The sequence below is a fragment of the Humulus lupulus genome, chromosome 4 (genome assembly GCF_963169125.1).
Source record: "Humulus lupulus chromosome 4, drHumLupu1.1, whole genome shotgun sequence".
In the NCBI taxonomy this organism is placed as follows: Eukaryota; Viridiplantae; Streptophyta; class Magnoliopsida; order Rosales; family Cannabaceae; genus Humulus; species Humulus lupulus.
This window is the reverse complement of record NC_084796.1, coordinates 67,246,956-67,265,035: the sequence shown is the minus strand read 5'-3', so window position 1 is coordinate 67,265,035 and position 18,080 is coordinate 67,246,956. Positions and strand designations below refer to the sequence as shown.

The following is an 18,080-nucleotide window of genomic DNA, read 5'->3' as shown; positions in this document are numbered from 1 at the left end:
CCTTTCTGTAAAGTTATGTCTTTTTTCTAGTGTAATACTCTACCAAATTTATTTTAAAGACAATATATTAGTTTCTGTAATTGTTCTTCTAAAATGAAAATTTAAAACAATAACAACTTTTATAATTTACCTTAGGGGATTGAATATTGTTTGACTGTGGTACATTGCGAGACTGTCCTTCGCTTGGTGTCACTTTACCACCAACCTAAATATAAAACCAATATAAGTTTCATTGGAAGAAAAGAAAACTAAGATTTATAAGTGCAAGATAGAAATACCACCAAGTGTTGTTTAAGTAGATTCATCATTTCAGTCATTTTGAGCTTCATATTATGTTGCTCTTCTTCTAACTTGGAGATCTTGCTATTACACATATTAACAACAGTTAGCTTTGACCTTGTTACGCCTCTTCCTTGTCTGATTAAACGACCAGATTTTGGGTTACCAAACAATTTTGTCAAGGCATCCTCATCAGCGTTGTCTGTAGTTCCAGATTTTGGGTCTTCAAGGAGAATCTCATTCAATGAACCCTGCATATAAATTAGTATAACTAATGTATGCATTATGGAAAATAAGTAAAAATTCACAAAAATTAAATGACTAATACTCACAAAAATATCAGATGCCGTTGGGTTTACAGGTTCACCATTGTACTGTCAACGATTCCATGCTTTGTTTGGATTAAGCTATGATATTAGTAAGGTTATGTATGATTAAACTTAAACATACTGGGGGTGTTAAAAGGGTTCTTTGTACATAAAATCTTTCTTGATTGTTCAGTCTTAGTTCAAATTTATTTTTGTCTTTTACACTGAAGTTTAGACGAGGGTGTTAAAAGGGTTCTTTGGACATAAAATCTTTATAGATAATTCACATTTGCAAACTTTTGGGAAAAGAGAAGCAATATCAGTCTTTATAAAAACTAAGCAACATAAATAGAAGAACGCATAGATTTGTATGGGCAATAAATCTTGGCCAAAGTCAAATGTATTAGCATATTGATGGTAAATTATGCATGTTTAATGGGGTACCCAATCATGGCCAAAGTTGACAACTATGACAAATTGGTTAATGGCCTCTTTTGTGTGTTATAATCATTGGGTAATTGGCCACTAGTATATTTTTTGTTGATTATAAATACGAATAATTTTTAGTTTATGGATTACGCTACATTGAAATGACAAGAAATAAGAGGCTACAGAACAATATACCATTATTTGTAAAGTATCACAAGTCCATTTCATCATTTAATCACATATTCAACTAATTACTATATTTGACTCATATCTAATATAATTTTTTTTCACCTTAATAAAGAATATCTCTGTTGTTTAAAGGAAGAAGAAGAGTATAACAATATATGCACCAAAACATTACTCAACAATATAATATATATTCATATAAATTGTTTACTTGAAATGATGTAACAAATAACCATGGAAAAAAATACTCATTAAAAACCTTCCCAATAAATTATTCAAGTCCACGTGAAGGTACTGCTGAATTAATTGATAAAGTTTTGGGCGTTTATGTAGCAAGTATACCAACATCGATATTGTATTCATTTTTTTAAAGGAATATTATATTCATTTCAAATGCCATAACTGACATAACACATTAGACTATTTATTATAATCAAATTGATAGTATTTTAAGTCTAAAAACAAAACAAAAAAGTTATTCTCAACCCCTTTAGTAATTGTTTTTTTTTTCTTTCCTTTGAAGGAAGCTTGTTGAAATCAGTTACCAAATAAAAGGTCTTGTTACTTCTGTTTCTTAACTTACTTTTGTTATGTGTGTATAAAAGGGTGTCACCTCTCTTTGTTAACTGATCATTTTGTAATCAAAAGCAAGAAAACTTGGAGTGTGGTGTGTGAAGACAAGAGAGATTAGATTGTTGTGAGTTCTGGGATTTCTTTGTACATGGAAGTGAGAATATTATAGAAGAGGGTGACACCATTGTTTTGTACTACCATTACAGATTAGTGCAGAGGAGAAGAACTAGCTCTATATATATCTTGGGGTTCACATTCTATTATTGTTCTAATATTCTCTAGTTCAATTAATATTTGTTACTTACTATTCGAATTTCTGGTTTGAACAAGTGCTGTCAGTTTTGCTTTCTTGGTTGTATGCATTGTCTATTGCAGGTTAGATTGAAGTCTAGAAGATGTGTACTAAAGAGAGGTAGGTGTGGTGTTTGATTGAGTGACTATATAGGGACCTTGTTGACTCTGCTGCCTTGGACGTAGGACCTGATTATTTGGTCTGAAACAAGTAAACTACTTCTCTTGTTCATCTTCTACAATATATGCTATTACTAAGTTGTACTTTTGTTAGGGTAGTGAATGTTTAGGTAATTTCTAATTGTAGTAAAGTTGCTTTCACGGAGATAGATAACAGAGGACTCGAAAGCTTGGTCTAAATGCTTATCTAGTTATTGGAGGCTTATCTAAATGCTTATCTAGTTATCTTATTGGAGGCTTATCTAAACACAAGTCTTGACCACCATTTTTTGTTAATTCTACTAGTTTATTTTCTATCCATTTAATAGTCTCTAGTTCAAGAGATTCTAGTGTTGTTTTTAATTTAAAAATAAGATTCTAAAATGGTAGCCGCTAACTAATTGGGTTTGGATCAAAGACAAGATTTTAGCTTGGGTTGTGGCAATTAAATCTAATCTATACATATGGAAATAATGAAAACAATATGACTAAATGAAAAATTTAATCTATACATATAATGAAAAATCTAATCTATACATATAAAAGCTTACCTAACCATCTATCAATACCAAGTCAAAAAATTCAAACAACACACAATAAGTTTTCTTCCTTATATCACCGCAGCACACAAACAAATTTTTCAGAACCTACTTCTCTAATACACACAAGTTTTCAACCTTTCGTCATCACCGCAGCACACAATTTTAATCTCAGAACCTACTTCTCTATGGATGAATATTTAAGATATTCAAACTTCTCTAACATTTTTAAGATATTAATAATAAGATTTAAAAGAACAAATTCTGTACCTCTTGCAAATTACCTTTGCAATGCTCCTTGCCAATTCGATCCCCAACCTAAAGAATATAATCAATACTTAAAAGATTAATAGAAAATTAAAATTTGTCAATAGATATTAAAACAGCCTTTGAAATCCAAAATTTATCTAATTCGATCTTTGTGTATCTATTGATTGCAAATTGGTATAACTACAAGAAGGCAGTAGGTCCTGCCAAATAAGAATCTGACTAATCTTTCTCTTTCTGTTTAGTTATTTTTTTTTCTTTTCAAAATGTTGATTTTAAGGTCTTGTTCTATTCTCATTATTAGTACTTGTTTGTAAATGTTGTAGAATAGGTCATGCGTGTGTATTTTCATTACAGAGTTCAAGTGTTGGTATTGAATTTAGTGTTTGTATGAAAGGTCAAGAGAGGTTGGTGGTGAAGTGCTAATGTATTTTTTTATATAGTTTTCTTGAATATTTTTTATAATAATGTTTACAAGTTGTCAGACATTATATATCAACTAGCTACCACAAGAAGGCCCTCATAATAACTACACTTGAAGAACCCAACTTCAAACGAAACTTGAATATTTATGTTGTTTAAATATAACAGTTCTTATATATACTTATATATATATATATTGATAAACCTCCTATACGGTACACCTATGCTAGGAGGAGACACAATTAATGGTCAATGGCTGGTTGAATTCTTTTATGGAAGTTTAGTGATTTGGTTTGATTTTTATTTAATGGCTATTTCTATTTCACTTCATTTAACCTATCTCTAGAAGTGGTGGTCGTTCCACCCCTGGCAGTGGAAATGGTCATCGTTCCACACCTCGCTCTGTTTGTAGTCGTCGTCTCCGATCAGTTTTTGCTGCACCAACTGTGTGGTGCAAGAGTCATTGAACTCGAGGGAGAGGAGACTTCGTTTGGCACCTACAACCACCTTGGAGCTTCACCATTTTTGTCTTCAGTTGGCTAACATGATGTACTCACTAGTTGATGGTCAACGAGCACTAATTGATGGCCAACGAGCATGTATGATAAACTAACAGAGATTACAGAAAAGACAAGTGTTGCATCTCACTTTCACGACATGGAGACTCCTATCCTCGATGTCGTGCAGATTGAATGAAGGAAGTGTGATCAAATTTCTCCTATAATATTAAGATAATAGCAATATCTTGTGAAGGAATCTGAGCATGAAAAGATGAAAAGTGGTTTTTTTTTTTTTTTTGAGTTTAGCCACATAAATATATATATATTGTTATTTCATGTCTTTGTTTTCTTAGGACTTTGTTATATCACCATTAATGCATGGAATTGTTACGGGGAAGTTTTTTTGATGAATCAAGTGTATTAATCTATTAAGTATGCTTGAAGTTATCATTTATACTATTAACTATGTTTGATCGACATTTTTCAAATCTAAAAATATTACAAATATAATTCACGTAGGCACTGTGAATAAGAAATATAAAATTGGTCAGGGGTGGAACGTATGCAATTGTTAAATGAAATGGCTATGTAACTTTAATATTAGACTCCAACTAGGCAGAAGAAATGTATGGTTGGAGCATTTTGATAACGCTGGAAAGTAATAAAAGTAGATACTCTCAGTCCCTACTCTGTAATCAACAGTTGCTGTTTTACAACAAAATCTAAGTCATACTCAAATAATAACCTTCTCATAAAGTTAGGAACAAATGACCTTAGTATAGGTATCACTAGGAAGCAAATTTATCAGGCAAAGAACTTCTACCACTACACACTTATAATCCTATCATTATCTACCTATCAAGAAAACAATTGAATATTCGACAAACAGAGTGCGGATAATATTCTAATGTGTGAATATATATAATAAGATTGAGAAAGAGACAAGAAAAGCCCTACCCCTAATCGAAAAGAACTGAAAGTGAAAATCTTTGCATTGGCTTCTTGCACCAGTTGCTCATTAAAACCCTTAGCCCGACTAATCGTTTTGACCCATACCTTCGCAATCTGTTTCATTTCACAAAACACAAACACAATAATAACATCAACCATTACAAGAAGAAGCAAAAACTAAGATACTCTTAACTGCTCATATACCAACTTATTAAAATAGAAACAAAAACCTAATCAAAACTCAAAATAATGATTATACATTCTTTCTAGAAGATTATTTTCATAGCAGCCAAACAGAGAAAAATTCCACCTGGTCTAGTCTTCCAATTACCTCCTCCCTGCCAACAGCCTCTTCCTGTCCAGAGACATTCATGTACACACTTAGTTTAACATAGGAGCACTTCCCGAAAGTTTTACTGTATTACATTAATAATTTACATACATGACTAAAGAACTCGGTTAAAATAAAAGAAATCAAGGAGAGCAATCTATTACCTCTTCCTGTTTCCACTGAGGAAGAAGTTCGTTTAATGTCCGAGGTTCAAAAACATTCCCATAAATTATGTGTGCACCTAATGAGAGTCATAAAGACAGTGAGCCACAAGCATAAGAGATAAGCCACCTATATCTGCAAGTCTAATACTTCGTAAAACCACAAGAGATAAAATCAACCAAAAAAAAAAAAAAAATGTATAAGGAACAAAACGAAAGAAACTATTTATGCGAATGCCTGAACCATTCAATCTCATTTCACAAAAATGGAGAAACGAGAATGAAGAAGAGAGAGAAGAAAGGGAGCTAGAGAGAGAGCAAGGGAAAAGCATTTGGTGATGGTGACGAGAACATTACCTGATTTCAAACCAAAGCCTCTAGGGAAGATCGTGCCTCCTATATCGCCTTCGAATGTGGTGTAGCCCTTCTCAGGATTTGTCTTTCGTGAAGGGGAGTGAGAGACCGAGAGAGATAGGTCTACGGGAAATGGGTACACGGGAAATGGGAAATGAGACACGGGAAATGGCTATACCAGGAAGAGAAAGATTGAAGAAAATGAGACTGGAAATGGGTATAGGGGAAATGGGTACACGGGAAAGGGGAGTTACTGTAGAAAAAACTTAGTGATTTGGCGCTATTTTATTTTACCTTGCCGCCTGAAACTTTCCTAATATACAATAACTCTTTTTAAATAGTATTATAGTGATGTGTTATGGTAATGGGTGTTTGGTGTAGTGTATAAAACTTAGAAAGCTACTTACATATGCATCCTTAGCATTCGTGTTCACCCATCCTCGTGTCGGATGATTGTGCATGTCATGGAAGGTATCGATAATGCTGGGCAGTTCCTTGGTCTGAAGATTCATTTTTAGAAAAGAAAATTTAACAAAATCTCAGTTAAATATTGAAATTATTATTAAGATAACTTAAAATATTTCAAATTATCTATATATTTATATTTACCTTCTTAAATCGAGCAGAAGCATAAGAAGTCGATCCATGGAGACTTGGATACTTCTGTTTTGCTCTGTTGGCAGCATTTGCCTTTGAGCGTGCCATGAACTGTGGAGTGGTGAAAATGTTAACCAACTTCTGCCAACTCTCGTTGTCAATGTCTTCCCGTGGATTCTTTCTGGCTGTCTCGATATCATCATACCCTCCATGTTCATCGAAGTGTCTTTTCTTGCGACCTTTTCTATCCTTGTAGCGATCCTGAAAATCAATCACAATCTCTATTAGTCGCCATTTAGGGAGAGCTTTGGGAAGAATGAAAAATTCCTTAAAAAAATGGTGAGATTTTTTAAATTATAAAAAAAAAACATTACACGTGAATAAGTAGATAAATTTACCTCAAGTTTTTGCATCAATCCAATCTTGTTCTCATCCGGAACACTCTGCCACGAGTCATAATATAACGGGACATGATGACCAATAAGGTTGCCAATAAGTCTTGAGAAAAACGTCCCAATATCACCAATTGTTTTGTAGGTTCCCTCATTCAAATCAAATTGTAGAGCCAACAGACCTTTATTATCGTTGACAAGTTGCTGCAAATTTTTGGATCGAAACCGACCTCTTCTTTTTGCGGCAGCCGCTGCATATGTTAATTAAACAATATAATTAAATTGAATAAAATAATAACAATTTGTCATTTATTGATAAAAGATAGACTAATTATAGTATATTACTTGTCTCACAGGAAGTAGGAACTCGCGTGGGATCTGGAGGAGGAGGAGGATCCGCTCCATCACTGCCATGAGAACGAGCAACAGTAGCAGACATATCTTTGCAGTTTAAATAATTATTAACTTAAACTCAGTTATAGTTGGAGATTAATTACATAACTTAAATTATTTCGATAATCCAGTTGAAACTATTGAAAAACAAACATTGTTGAGAAAAGTCATATATTGATTGAAAAATCTTCAAATTAAAAAGTACACATTAAACATACAAATATGAATATTATCTGTACTTTCTAAATATTATTCCTCATCAATGTCGATTCCTACATCATCATTTGTACTTTCTAAATCATCTTCACTAATTTCGTCATCATCATCGTCATTTTAATTTACGCTTTATAATTTTTTATTTAATTGATTTAAAATTTACAATCATAAAAATTCTAATAACACTAATTTTAAAATTACATTGTTAAAATTTGTACTTTTTATTTTTAATTTTCTATTTGATATTATTATTTTGATTTACACTTTATAATTTTCTAAATAATTGATTTAAAATTTACAATCATAAAAACTCTAATAACACTAATTTTAAAATTACATTGTTAAAATTTGTACTTTTTATTTTTAATTATATATTTATAATTTTCTATTTAATATTATTATTTTGATTTACACTTTATAATTTTTTAATTAATTGATTTTAAATTTACAATCATAAAAATTCTAATAACACTAATTTTAAAATTACATTGTTAAAATTTGTACTTTTTATTTTTAATTAATTTTTTAAAAATTAATTAAAAATTAAATTGTAATGTTTAATATTTCTAAAACTACTAAAATTTTGGTATCATAACGGCTATAATCTAACATATCCCAAAATTTAAAACCTGCATAAAAACTACAAAACTAGTGCCAAAACATACATATAATTGATTTGAAAGATTTATATCTCATATCAACATCATAAATCATATTATAAATATTTAATTATATTTATCTAACATAATAATCTAATTATTATTTAAATTCTAATATTCACATCCACATTAAATCATAAAAAACATATTCACATTTTTTATGCATACATTCATATACACATAAAAAAAAAAAAAACATACATATATTAATAAATAAAATTATATCATCTAATATCTAAACCTATCATATGCATTTTTTTATAACATGATATTTAATTAAATCAAATTAATAAATATATTTACAATCTATCCCTAAAAAATACAAATATAATTAAATTAACAAATAAAACCTAAAAAATACAAAATTCAACACTCTATAAAATAACCAATTAAACAATTAATCAATAATAAAAAACTTAAAAATAATACCCAAAAGTGGCTAAAGTGTTATCCAACACCAATAATCCAATCTCAAGGCTCGGGCTAGACACAAGTAATCTGCGAAAAAAAAAAAACCCACAAAAAATTTCATAAACTCATTTATAACAAATACAAAATACACACATACATTAACAAAAAAAAATACATTTTAAACTATAAAATACAAAGAAAATGAGATTAGATTACCAAAACAAGGTAGAAAATGCAGCAAATAGGCTCGGATTGTCGGTGGGGTTCGGATGACTCTGGTTTCTCAAAAAAAAAATTGTAGAAAATGAAGAAGAAGACTCGGGCTGGGAAGTTATATCGATAAACTCTATAGCGACGACATGTTGTCACTATAGAGTATATGAATGTCGTTGCTAAAAGCAAACACACCGTTTCACTCAAATGGTGTCGTCGCTGTAGGATAGTGAATAGTACACGAATCCCCTCGTGTGCTACGCGTCTACTCTACAGCGACGACACGTCGCTATAGGTAGTGAAATTTGACTTAAGTTTTTTGGCAGTTCACGTCCCCACTTTTTATTTTGGATCCTATAGCGACGACATGTCGTCGCTGTAGAGTACAAAATAACTGATCAATGGACATATTGGACTATACAGCGACGACTTGTTGTCGCTATAGGGTGTGCAAATAGGCAACCAAGTATGGGCGGTTGAGTTCCCTGAGCATCCTACAGCGATGACATGTCGTCTCTATAGACAAATATATTTCCCTCTTTTTTTCCTATGAATGTCGTCGCTGTATAGTCAGTTCCCTCCTCATGTTCCCTCCAAATTTCTGGAACCCTATAGGGTATTAGGAATTTTTGAGGGCCAGATCGTGTGTTGTTGATGACCATACAGCGACTTGTCGCTGTAGCTTATTTTTGAATAAATTAAGAGAAAATAATTTTTCGTGGACTTTGCCTACATACAGCGATGACTTTAGAGTCGTCGCAATAGATGTCGTCGCTGTAGAGTCTTTTTCTTGTAGTGTGATCCTCCACAACTAGATTTGAAGAGATGGTTGAGATGAGAGAGCGTGTTAGACAATTAGAGGATCACATTCAGACTCATTGTATCACCCCGGGATCTCAATGTGCCCCAGCACCACCCGATGATCTCGATGTTGGAGCACTGAGTAAGTAGGACTTATGTATGGGTTTTATTACTATGGACTATTACATTTTCATGTTTAGGACAACTCTTTTATTTTGATTGAGCAAACATACTCTTATGTTTTTATTTATATGTTTAATATAAGTGTTTTAATTTTAATCTATTGTTTAATATTTAATTCAAATTAAATTAATAAATAAATAAATATTGCACATATAAAAAAATATCATTTCAGTCTATACCGAGGACAGTGCCTATCTAGATGACAAAATTGGTTAGGTTTCATCGACGATATTGTCAACTCTATACCGAGAACTATTATCCTCGGTACATTTACCGATAATATATTTAATGTCCTCGATAAAAGTTTTCATCTACCGAGGAGGATATACAAAGAACATATTGTCAGTAGAAGCTGTACCAAGGACATTCGAGCTTCTACCGATGACTTTTGTTCTCGGTAAATACCCCGGTTTTTTTTGTAGTGTATGTACATATTTTGGATATGAATTGAATAAATTAGCTCTGTTGTATAATTACTCAAACGAATAATAGTACTCATATATATAATTCATGGAATGATCGATCTTATCAATCAACAACTAATAAAAAAGAAAGCAAAAAAAAAAAACTCACAGTATTTAAATACCTATTAATTATTACCGTCTGATGTCATGATTGCACGTTCAGTTTTAACCCTATATGATGACCATTAATATTTGACCAGAAGGGTAAGATCTCCATATAGTTTCAATTATATTAAGAATAGTACACTATGCTTACCCCCTAAAAACTTTCAAATTATTTTTGTACATATATTTCATCCATTTCAATATTTCTATATCTATGTGTGTATAAATATATAACAATTTACATTTATGTATACTAGTTATTTTTAGTCTGCAAAACAGTTGCAACATATTTCTTTATTGTCAGAGAAAATTCAAAGCAACAAACTTAAAGTGTGTAAAAAACACCTAATTTTCCATTAAAGACAAAACTATACACTACTAAAGCTAATTTAATTACCAGTCAGTTCAAGAAAATAAAAACGTCTTTGCTTCTGTAAAATGTGTTTACACACACGTAGCCAGCTCATTCTTTTTATATCTTATTAAACCAACAAAGCATATTAATGTATCTCTCTACTAATTACTTTATAACGCACGAACCCATATTTTTCATGATGGGAAAAAGGTGTCAATTGGATCCATAATTGGCCTGTTCCTGTGTTTTCTTTTCATTATTTTAAAAAAATAAGCCAGCAATTTCATTTCCAATATATAACATATATATTCTTTTGCATTCATGAGTCATGATACATCTATTGTAGTAATTCAATTGATATTATAGTAGCTGATCTGGATTAATTAGAACACTCCTAATAAGAGTATATGTATATAATAAATTGATATTAGTGAGAAATTAATGTGAGAGGATGAAGAGCAAAAAGGCTAAATGGTATTAATCTTGAGGGAATTTCAAAGTCTTCTCTCTCTCTTTCTTTCTCTGTGTCTTAGCAAAGGTTCAGATACAAAAGGCAAAGAGCCAAAGGGCAAACTGAAATGATTACTTGAATGAGAAGGGACCCATTTGATAATCTTTCCTTTCCAAGTCTCTCAATTTTATTTTTTATTTTTTGACTCGGGATTGGGTCCCACATCGGCCACCATTGTCTTTATGGATTGAATGATAAAAAGAGCACCTCACGTGGAGTCTGAACCAAAGGGGCTGTCCAACCACAATAAAAAAGAATCCTCCTCTCTTCTCTTCTCCTCTCTCTCACTTTCTCAATTAACCATCTTCAAAGAGAAAATGAAATGAAAATTAAAATCTAGATTTTTTTTCCCTCCCTAACCCAACAAAATATATTCAATAAATAAATATAGGAAATAAAGAAAGAAGGAAAGAAAGAAAGGAAAAGCTCAATACAACAACATCAACAACAAAAGCAAAGCAAAAATTTCTTTTCCTATTTTTTTTTGCTTTTTAAAGCTCACCCATATAATTCCCACTCATTATCTTTGTTGCTTAAAGCTAGCTAGCTAAGCTTCTCCTTGCCTTTCTTCTCTCTCTTATCCTCTTAATAAATAAATCTCTCTCCCCCATAGCTAGCTGCTACTCCTAAACCATCAGTCTCAATAAGAATTTAGACACAAAAAAAAAAAGACCCACCAAAGGGCCAACACCAACAACAATAAGTAAAGATCATTAAACAAAACCTTTCATCACTACTTCACTATACTCAAATCTCTCTCGATCATATCCCTGCAATCTAAGTAGTACCACTACTGTTACTATAACCATTGCTATTACTACTTCCTCTTCTTCTTCTACTAGTACTACTACTATAGTTCTCTACATGCGATCATGGAAGGAGGCGATGATTTTCACCACCATCATCACCAACACCAACACCAGCAACATCACCGACCCAATTTTCCATTCCAATTACTAGAAAAGAAGGAAGAAGAAGCTTCATGTACTTCAAGCTCCGCTGCCTACCCTTCTCTCGCCATCTCCGCCGGCACCACAGACCTCAGTACAACATCGTGTAGTACTAGTGCTAATACTACTAGTACTGCTATCGTAGTCGCCGCAACCGAGACTTCTTTAAAGAAGCCCGCGCCCAAGAGAACCTCCACGAAAGACCGGCACACAAAGGTGGATGGCCGTGGCCGCCGCATCCGAATGCCAGCCCTCTGCGCTGCCCGGGTCTTCCAGCTCACCAGAGAGCTCGGTCACAAGTCCGATGGGGAAACCATCGAGTGGCTCCTCCAGCAAGCGGAGCCTGCCGTCATCGCCGCTACCGGAACCGGTACCATCCCCGCCAACTTCACCTCCCTCAACATATCTCTCCGGAGCTCAGGCTCCAGTATGTCGTTACCATCTCATATCCGGTCTTCATACTACAACCCTAATTTTTCGGTCCCGGCAGCACGGCGCACTAGCAGTAGTTTCTTCCCGGGAATTGGGTTATCGCCGTCGTCCGAAAATAACAATAGTAGTAATAACAACAACAATAATAATTCGACCGCGACGCTGCTGAACTTTCAGTCGCCAGCGTCAGCGGTCAACTTTCACCCCATGTTGCAGGCGAAACAAGAATTGAGAGACGCAACGACGTCGTTGGACTTTTCGGAGTCGGCTGGGGAAGATGGTATGGAGGGGAGGAATAAGCGGAGACAAGCCACGGCGGCGGACCAGGAGTTGAATCAAATGGGGAGTTACCTTATGCAATCTAGTGGTGCAGGCTCGGTTCCGGCAAGTCACCACCACCACGGTGGTCAGATTCCGGCGAATTTTTGGATGGTGGCGAATTCGAATAGCCAAGTGATGAGCGGCCATCATGACCCTATATGGGCGTTCAATCCTTCGGTCCAAAACAGTGGTTTGTACAGGGGAACTATGTCTAGTGGCTTGCATTTCATGAATTTTCCTCCTCCTTTTGCCCTACTACCTAGTCAGCAATTAGGTGGTTCAAACGACAGTGGAGGCGGCGGTAGTGGTGGTGGCGGAGGTAATAATTTGAGCGGAGGCGGAGACGGGCACTTGGGCATGCTGACCGGGCTAAATCCGTACAGACACCTTTCAGGCACCGGAGTATCGGACTCGCAAGCAAGTGGGTCCCACTCGCATCACGGCGATGGCGGCGGCGATGATCGCCACGATACGAACAGTAGTCATCACTCATAGATCGATGGTGATGATCATGATGATATTCATGGCATGGTCGTCGCCATTTTTCTCCACATGTGTAGTAGTTTTATGTGTAACACCACACGTGAGGTTTGATATTGCTTCTGAAAAATTTGAGTTTTTTATTTATTCCAAATTTTTTTGAGTGTGATTAATATGGGTGGGGGGCTTTTCTAATTAATTTTTTTAATATATAAATATAAGGATTTGGGAAAGACATTATATATTTCACTAGCTACTTAACATGGGTATTTTTGGCTGTTTTTTTCCTTTTCTTTGGGCACTATTATAGTTTCTTATATTTTTGGGATTTACTACATCTTACATTATTAATGTCATCATTGTTTGTGCAACTCTCTCTCTCTCTCTATACTTTCTAATTTAATTTAATTTTTCAAAAGCAAACAAATATACACATTGTAACACATAGCTTCTGTATGTGTACTGGTACCAAGTCACATAACTTTATTATTATTCACACATATATATATATATATATATATTAGCCATGCATTGTATATAAATTTCCCACCTACCTAATAATTGAGTATATTTCATTTTCACACACATATATATAAATATATAAATATTAATTTTTTCTCTTGTCCACATAGTTCGTGTAGTGTAGTGGAAACTGGAAAGTGATGAAACAGTAATGTCACAGCAACAGTAGTATATAATGAATTTACTCTCTGCTTTGTGTGTTTTTTTTTAACTCCTGAATATTCACAATCTATTTTTTTTGCCTTCCTCTTTTCGACACTAAAAATCTCTGCTATGAATCTCAAGGTTTTACTGTGTCAATGATTAAGATTTTTAAGAGAGAGAGAGAGAGAGAGAGAGAAAGCTAGGGTTAATAAGAGGGCGTGGGATCCATACCCTTATCAGTTCCAGGTGTTGGCTCAGGTGGTGGGACCAAAATGCTGGTCATTGCCCTAACCAATGTACAATGTCACTGACAAACAGGTGGATCATTCTCTTCCCTTTTATTATATATTTTTTTCGATCATTTAAAAAAAAGAAAAAAGAAAAAAGAAAACAGAAAAAAGAAAAATGGTGCAGTTGTTGTGGCACCATGGAGAGAAGGATCGGTGGTGGGTGTTATTGACCCTACCGGAGGAGGGCACCCCTCCTTGTCCCTATTATATATATATATATATATATATATTTATTTTCTATATCTGAATATTAACCGTCCATTTGCCTCTTTTTCTTTTATGGGGTCCATCTACTTTCGATGGTCACATTGAATGTTTTGGTTTGGGTGTGTGTCAATAGATTTTATTGGGGGAAGTTAAAAGAAGAAAGAAAATAAAATCATGTGGGATTATGGAGTTTCATACCTCAATAAGGTTGTTAGTTGTTACTGTCTCCCCTCCTCCTTTAACTTGTTTTAATAAGACTTGTAGTTGTGCATGCATTTTCATCGTCAATGCACTTTCCCTTTTTTGGAATAATACCTAGGATATTATAATATATTTAGCCCAATTACTTCATCATTATCTTGAGTTTTTTTTTTCTTTTAGTGAAAGTTTATATTGTCAAAATGTGTTTCTCAAATTCAATCTTTATTAGACAAAAATATATAATCATAATATAATATATTTTGTTTGTGCTTAACTTTTATTATATTTAGTATAATTTTAGATTTGATTTTGACTGTATATTTATCTTTTTTCTTCTTCTTTACCCATATATCGATGAGATGTTTTTATTTTTATGCATAAATAATTTAGTTAATAAGTTAAAAACAATTATATGCTCTCACTAAATATTTAGTTTTGACATGGTCTAATATATAATTGCGTTAATTTATAAATGATTATATAATGTAGTAAAAATACTTACAATGATATATATTCAAATTATAGCAATGTGCACGTGATATGATATAATTTTTATTGACACAATCTTATAAATTGTGTTAACTCACTTTAAATTTGAGATATGATCGTTTTTCAAGCCAAAAAGATGCGGTAAAAAAAATCATGAATAATAATTCGTTTTTCAACCACAACTTTTTTACTTTGTACAAATTAAATCCACCCCATCCAAAACCAAAAAAATATAAAATTTAGAGAGTCTTCACTTGACTTGACAGTTTTTTTCTCTCTCCACTTGTGATACAACTGTATGTGTGGTGACTTATTTTTTGCCCTTTAGGATGGATTAATTATGAGGATTTTTTGTATGTGTCTGTGTTTATCGGTCCAACCCTCCAAAATAAAGATTGTGAAGGAGATGAATTGCATTATTTATCAATTGGAAATTGAAGACTGCACATATATCGAAATGATTTTATATATATGACAGCACAGGGTACTAGTTAACAGTATGTGGCATTGATCTAGGGGTGCCCTATATATATATATTCACATTTATGTATATGTAGCTATTATTTCTAAGATGACTATATAGGTCTATGTTTGTGGTGGGGCTATAAGGTTTTGTTCTGTACCTAACTAACAAAAAGGAGCTGGTGGTGCTTCATAATTGGAGAAATGAAAATATGATTTCTTAATAAAATTACCAAAACTGTGTAACATAATATTATTAACTATCATCTTATTATGCATATCTTTATATTAGCTAGTCTGGCTATTATAAAATATAGTAAGAATACTAATAACACAGCTTATTGATTTTTTTTTTCACTGTTAATTAAAATGCATTGGGTTTTAATCCTAACTCCTAAGTACGTAATATTTGGTGTTATTAGAAGTTAATAATCAAGTGCACTATAGTCTATATGTATATATTAGATCTAGCTACATAATTAACTAGTTAATTGGCATTTTTTCAAGGGACATTCTTATTTCTATTGATATGCCATGCTCAAAAATATGTGTTAGATTTTTGTTAGGCATTTATTAAAATTATTTATTTAATTCGATTATGTTGTAAGTTAGCCATAAAAGTGTTGAAATGAAATTTAGCATAAAATATCCCATGTTTATCAAATGCATTCTTTTATATTATTTACTTATTTATTAAAAAGCTCAAATTGAATAAAATCTATTGTGCACATGAATATCATTTGTGCATTACTAATTAGAACATATTATCAAATATCGTGTGATTGAGAAATTATATATTTAGTAATTTAATTTTTATTTCAAATTTAGCATTGTCATTAGTGTACCTGTATTAATTAGAGATGGTCTAACATGAGTGTATATAGTACTCTTGATATTGTATGAGAAATTAAAAATTACACAAAAAACATTTTAAATATAGTTATATAATCCTGATATTTAAACATAATACTAAAATTTTTAAACATATAAACATAAATTGACCTATTCAAATTAATTAATAAGACTCCCTCTTTTGTATTTTTTTTCAACCAATTGTATTTAGAAAGATCTGTCTTCTTAATCATTTATTCTTGAACTTAATTAGTTTATTTTTTAGAATAAACACTGGCGATGCAAATTTAAAATTCTAAAATTACAATGTTGGAGACACACACACAAGTGAATTTGTGATTATTAATTTGGACCAAGTCAAAGACTACTACATATTTATATCGGAATTCTTTATGATGAAATTATAGTTACAGAAGTTTAACGTCCTAACTAGCTTTCGACACAAGCATAGCATTGGCATTTGGCATGGCTATCAACCCATATAATGTTAATACTTAAAATGTTATGGTGTATATATATGGGGGTGCTTTACTTGTATATAATGATTTAATTTGATGTAGAATACGTGTATTATATATTTATGTATATGTATATATTATTTTTCAAGCAAAAAAAAAAAAAAAAGAGTATGAATTAATATATGAAAGACTCGATCAAATTGTTTCCGGAAAAACTAAAGCTTATTATAGCTTCATATTGATTTTCGATTAATAAAATCAAAAGGAAAAACGCGTTGAATGCAATATAGAAGAAGATATTTTATATTTAATTACAACACCACACTACTAGTATGTTATTATTTTGAGTGTAGGAAATTAAAATAACTGCAAGTAAATGTAAACAAAGTACGAACGTATAAAATGGACTGGGGATGAATTATTGCCAACGTCGTAACCAGCCAACCCAAGTAACTGAAATCATGGGGAGTGATGACGTGTCACTTGGAACACCATGTTGGGTTTCCACCGTGGCAATTAATTAATATTAGGATTCAAATCTGCTGTCAAACTCAAATGTTAGTATCCCAAAAATGTGTCTAACTAATTTAGCTTTGGCATTTGTAATAATTAATTATATTAATATATTTTACTTTTCTAACATAATTGAATGTACAAAGAAATCCAATTGCGGTGCTCATTATTTGTCTATAATTGAATTCTAACTCCTCAAATTAAACATCGTAATTTCATTGAAATACGTACTCTCTTTTTTTCCTTTACAGCTATCACCAAGTAACATAAAAGAACAACATTTTTCATTGTATGTAGTAAAAAATTCAAGATGGTGAGAATGTATAACTCTTTGGTTTAATTAATCATCATATATATAATTAATTATTATTATTATACTTTAATACAAAACTTTTGGTACAGGGTATATATCCAATGCATAACCTTTCTCTCTGATTTTTTGGTTCATCTTTTTCTTCCTGTATACATGTGTAATGGCATGAAAATATGGTCATGAAACAACAAAAGCTTATAAATCCACTACTCACATCTTAATATTAATATGTTGTCAGTGTCACATTTATTAGTTTAATTGGTTTGTATGGGAAATTTGGATCATTACGCACTATTATCAAGTCGGGGTTCAGTTGTACAAATAAGGCACATGGGATATGAACCCCAAATTCTATATTTAATGGTCCCAACAAATAAGAAAATATTGTACCTTCA

General features: G+C 32.3%; 1 protein-coding gene across 1 annotated transcript; it reads left to right on the top strand.

Moving 5' to 3' along the window:
- Window positions 1–11,554: 11,554 nt before the first annotated feature.
- On the top strand, window positions 11,555–13,605 carry LOC133830519 (transcription factor TCP14-like). Its single transcript, XM_062260509.1, has one exon. It carries the CDS (start codon window positions 11,924–11,926, stop codon window positions 13,247–13,249), a length of 1,326 nt encoding a protein of 441 aa, XP_062116493.1. The 5' UTR covers window positions 11,555–11,923; the 3' UTR covers window positions 13,250–13,605.
- Window positions 13,606–18,080: the final 4,475 nt, after the last annotated feature.

What these genes read in the sequence shown, in the direction of transcription:
- LOC133830519 (XM_062260509.1), top strand. Translation starts at nt 11,924, where the DNA reads ATGGAAGGAGGCGATGATTTTCACCACCATCATCACCAACACCAACAC.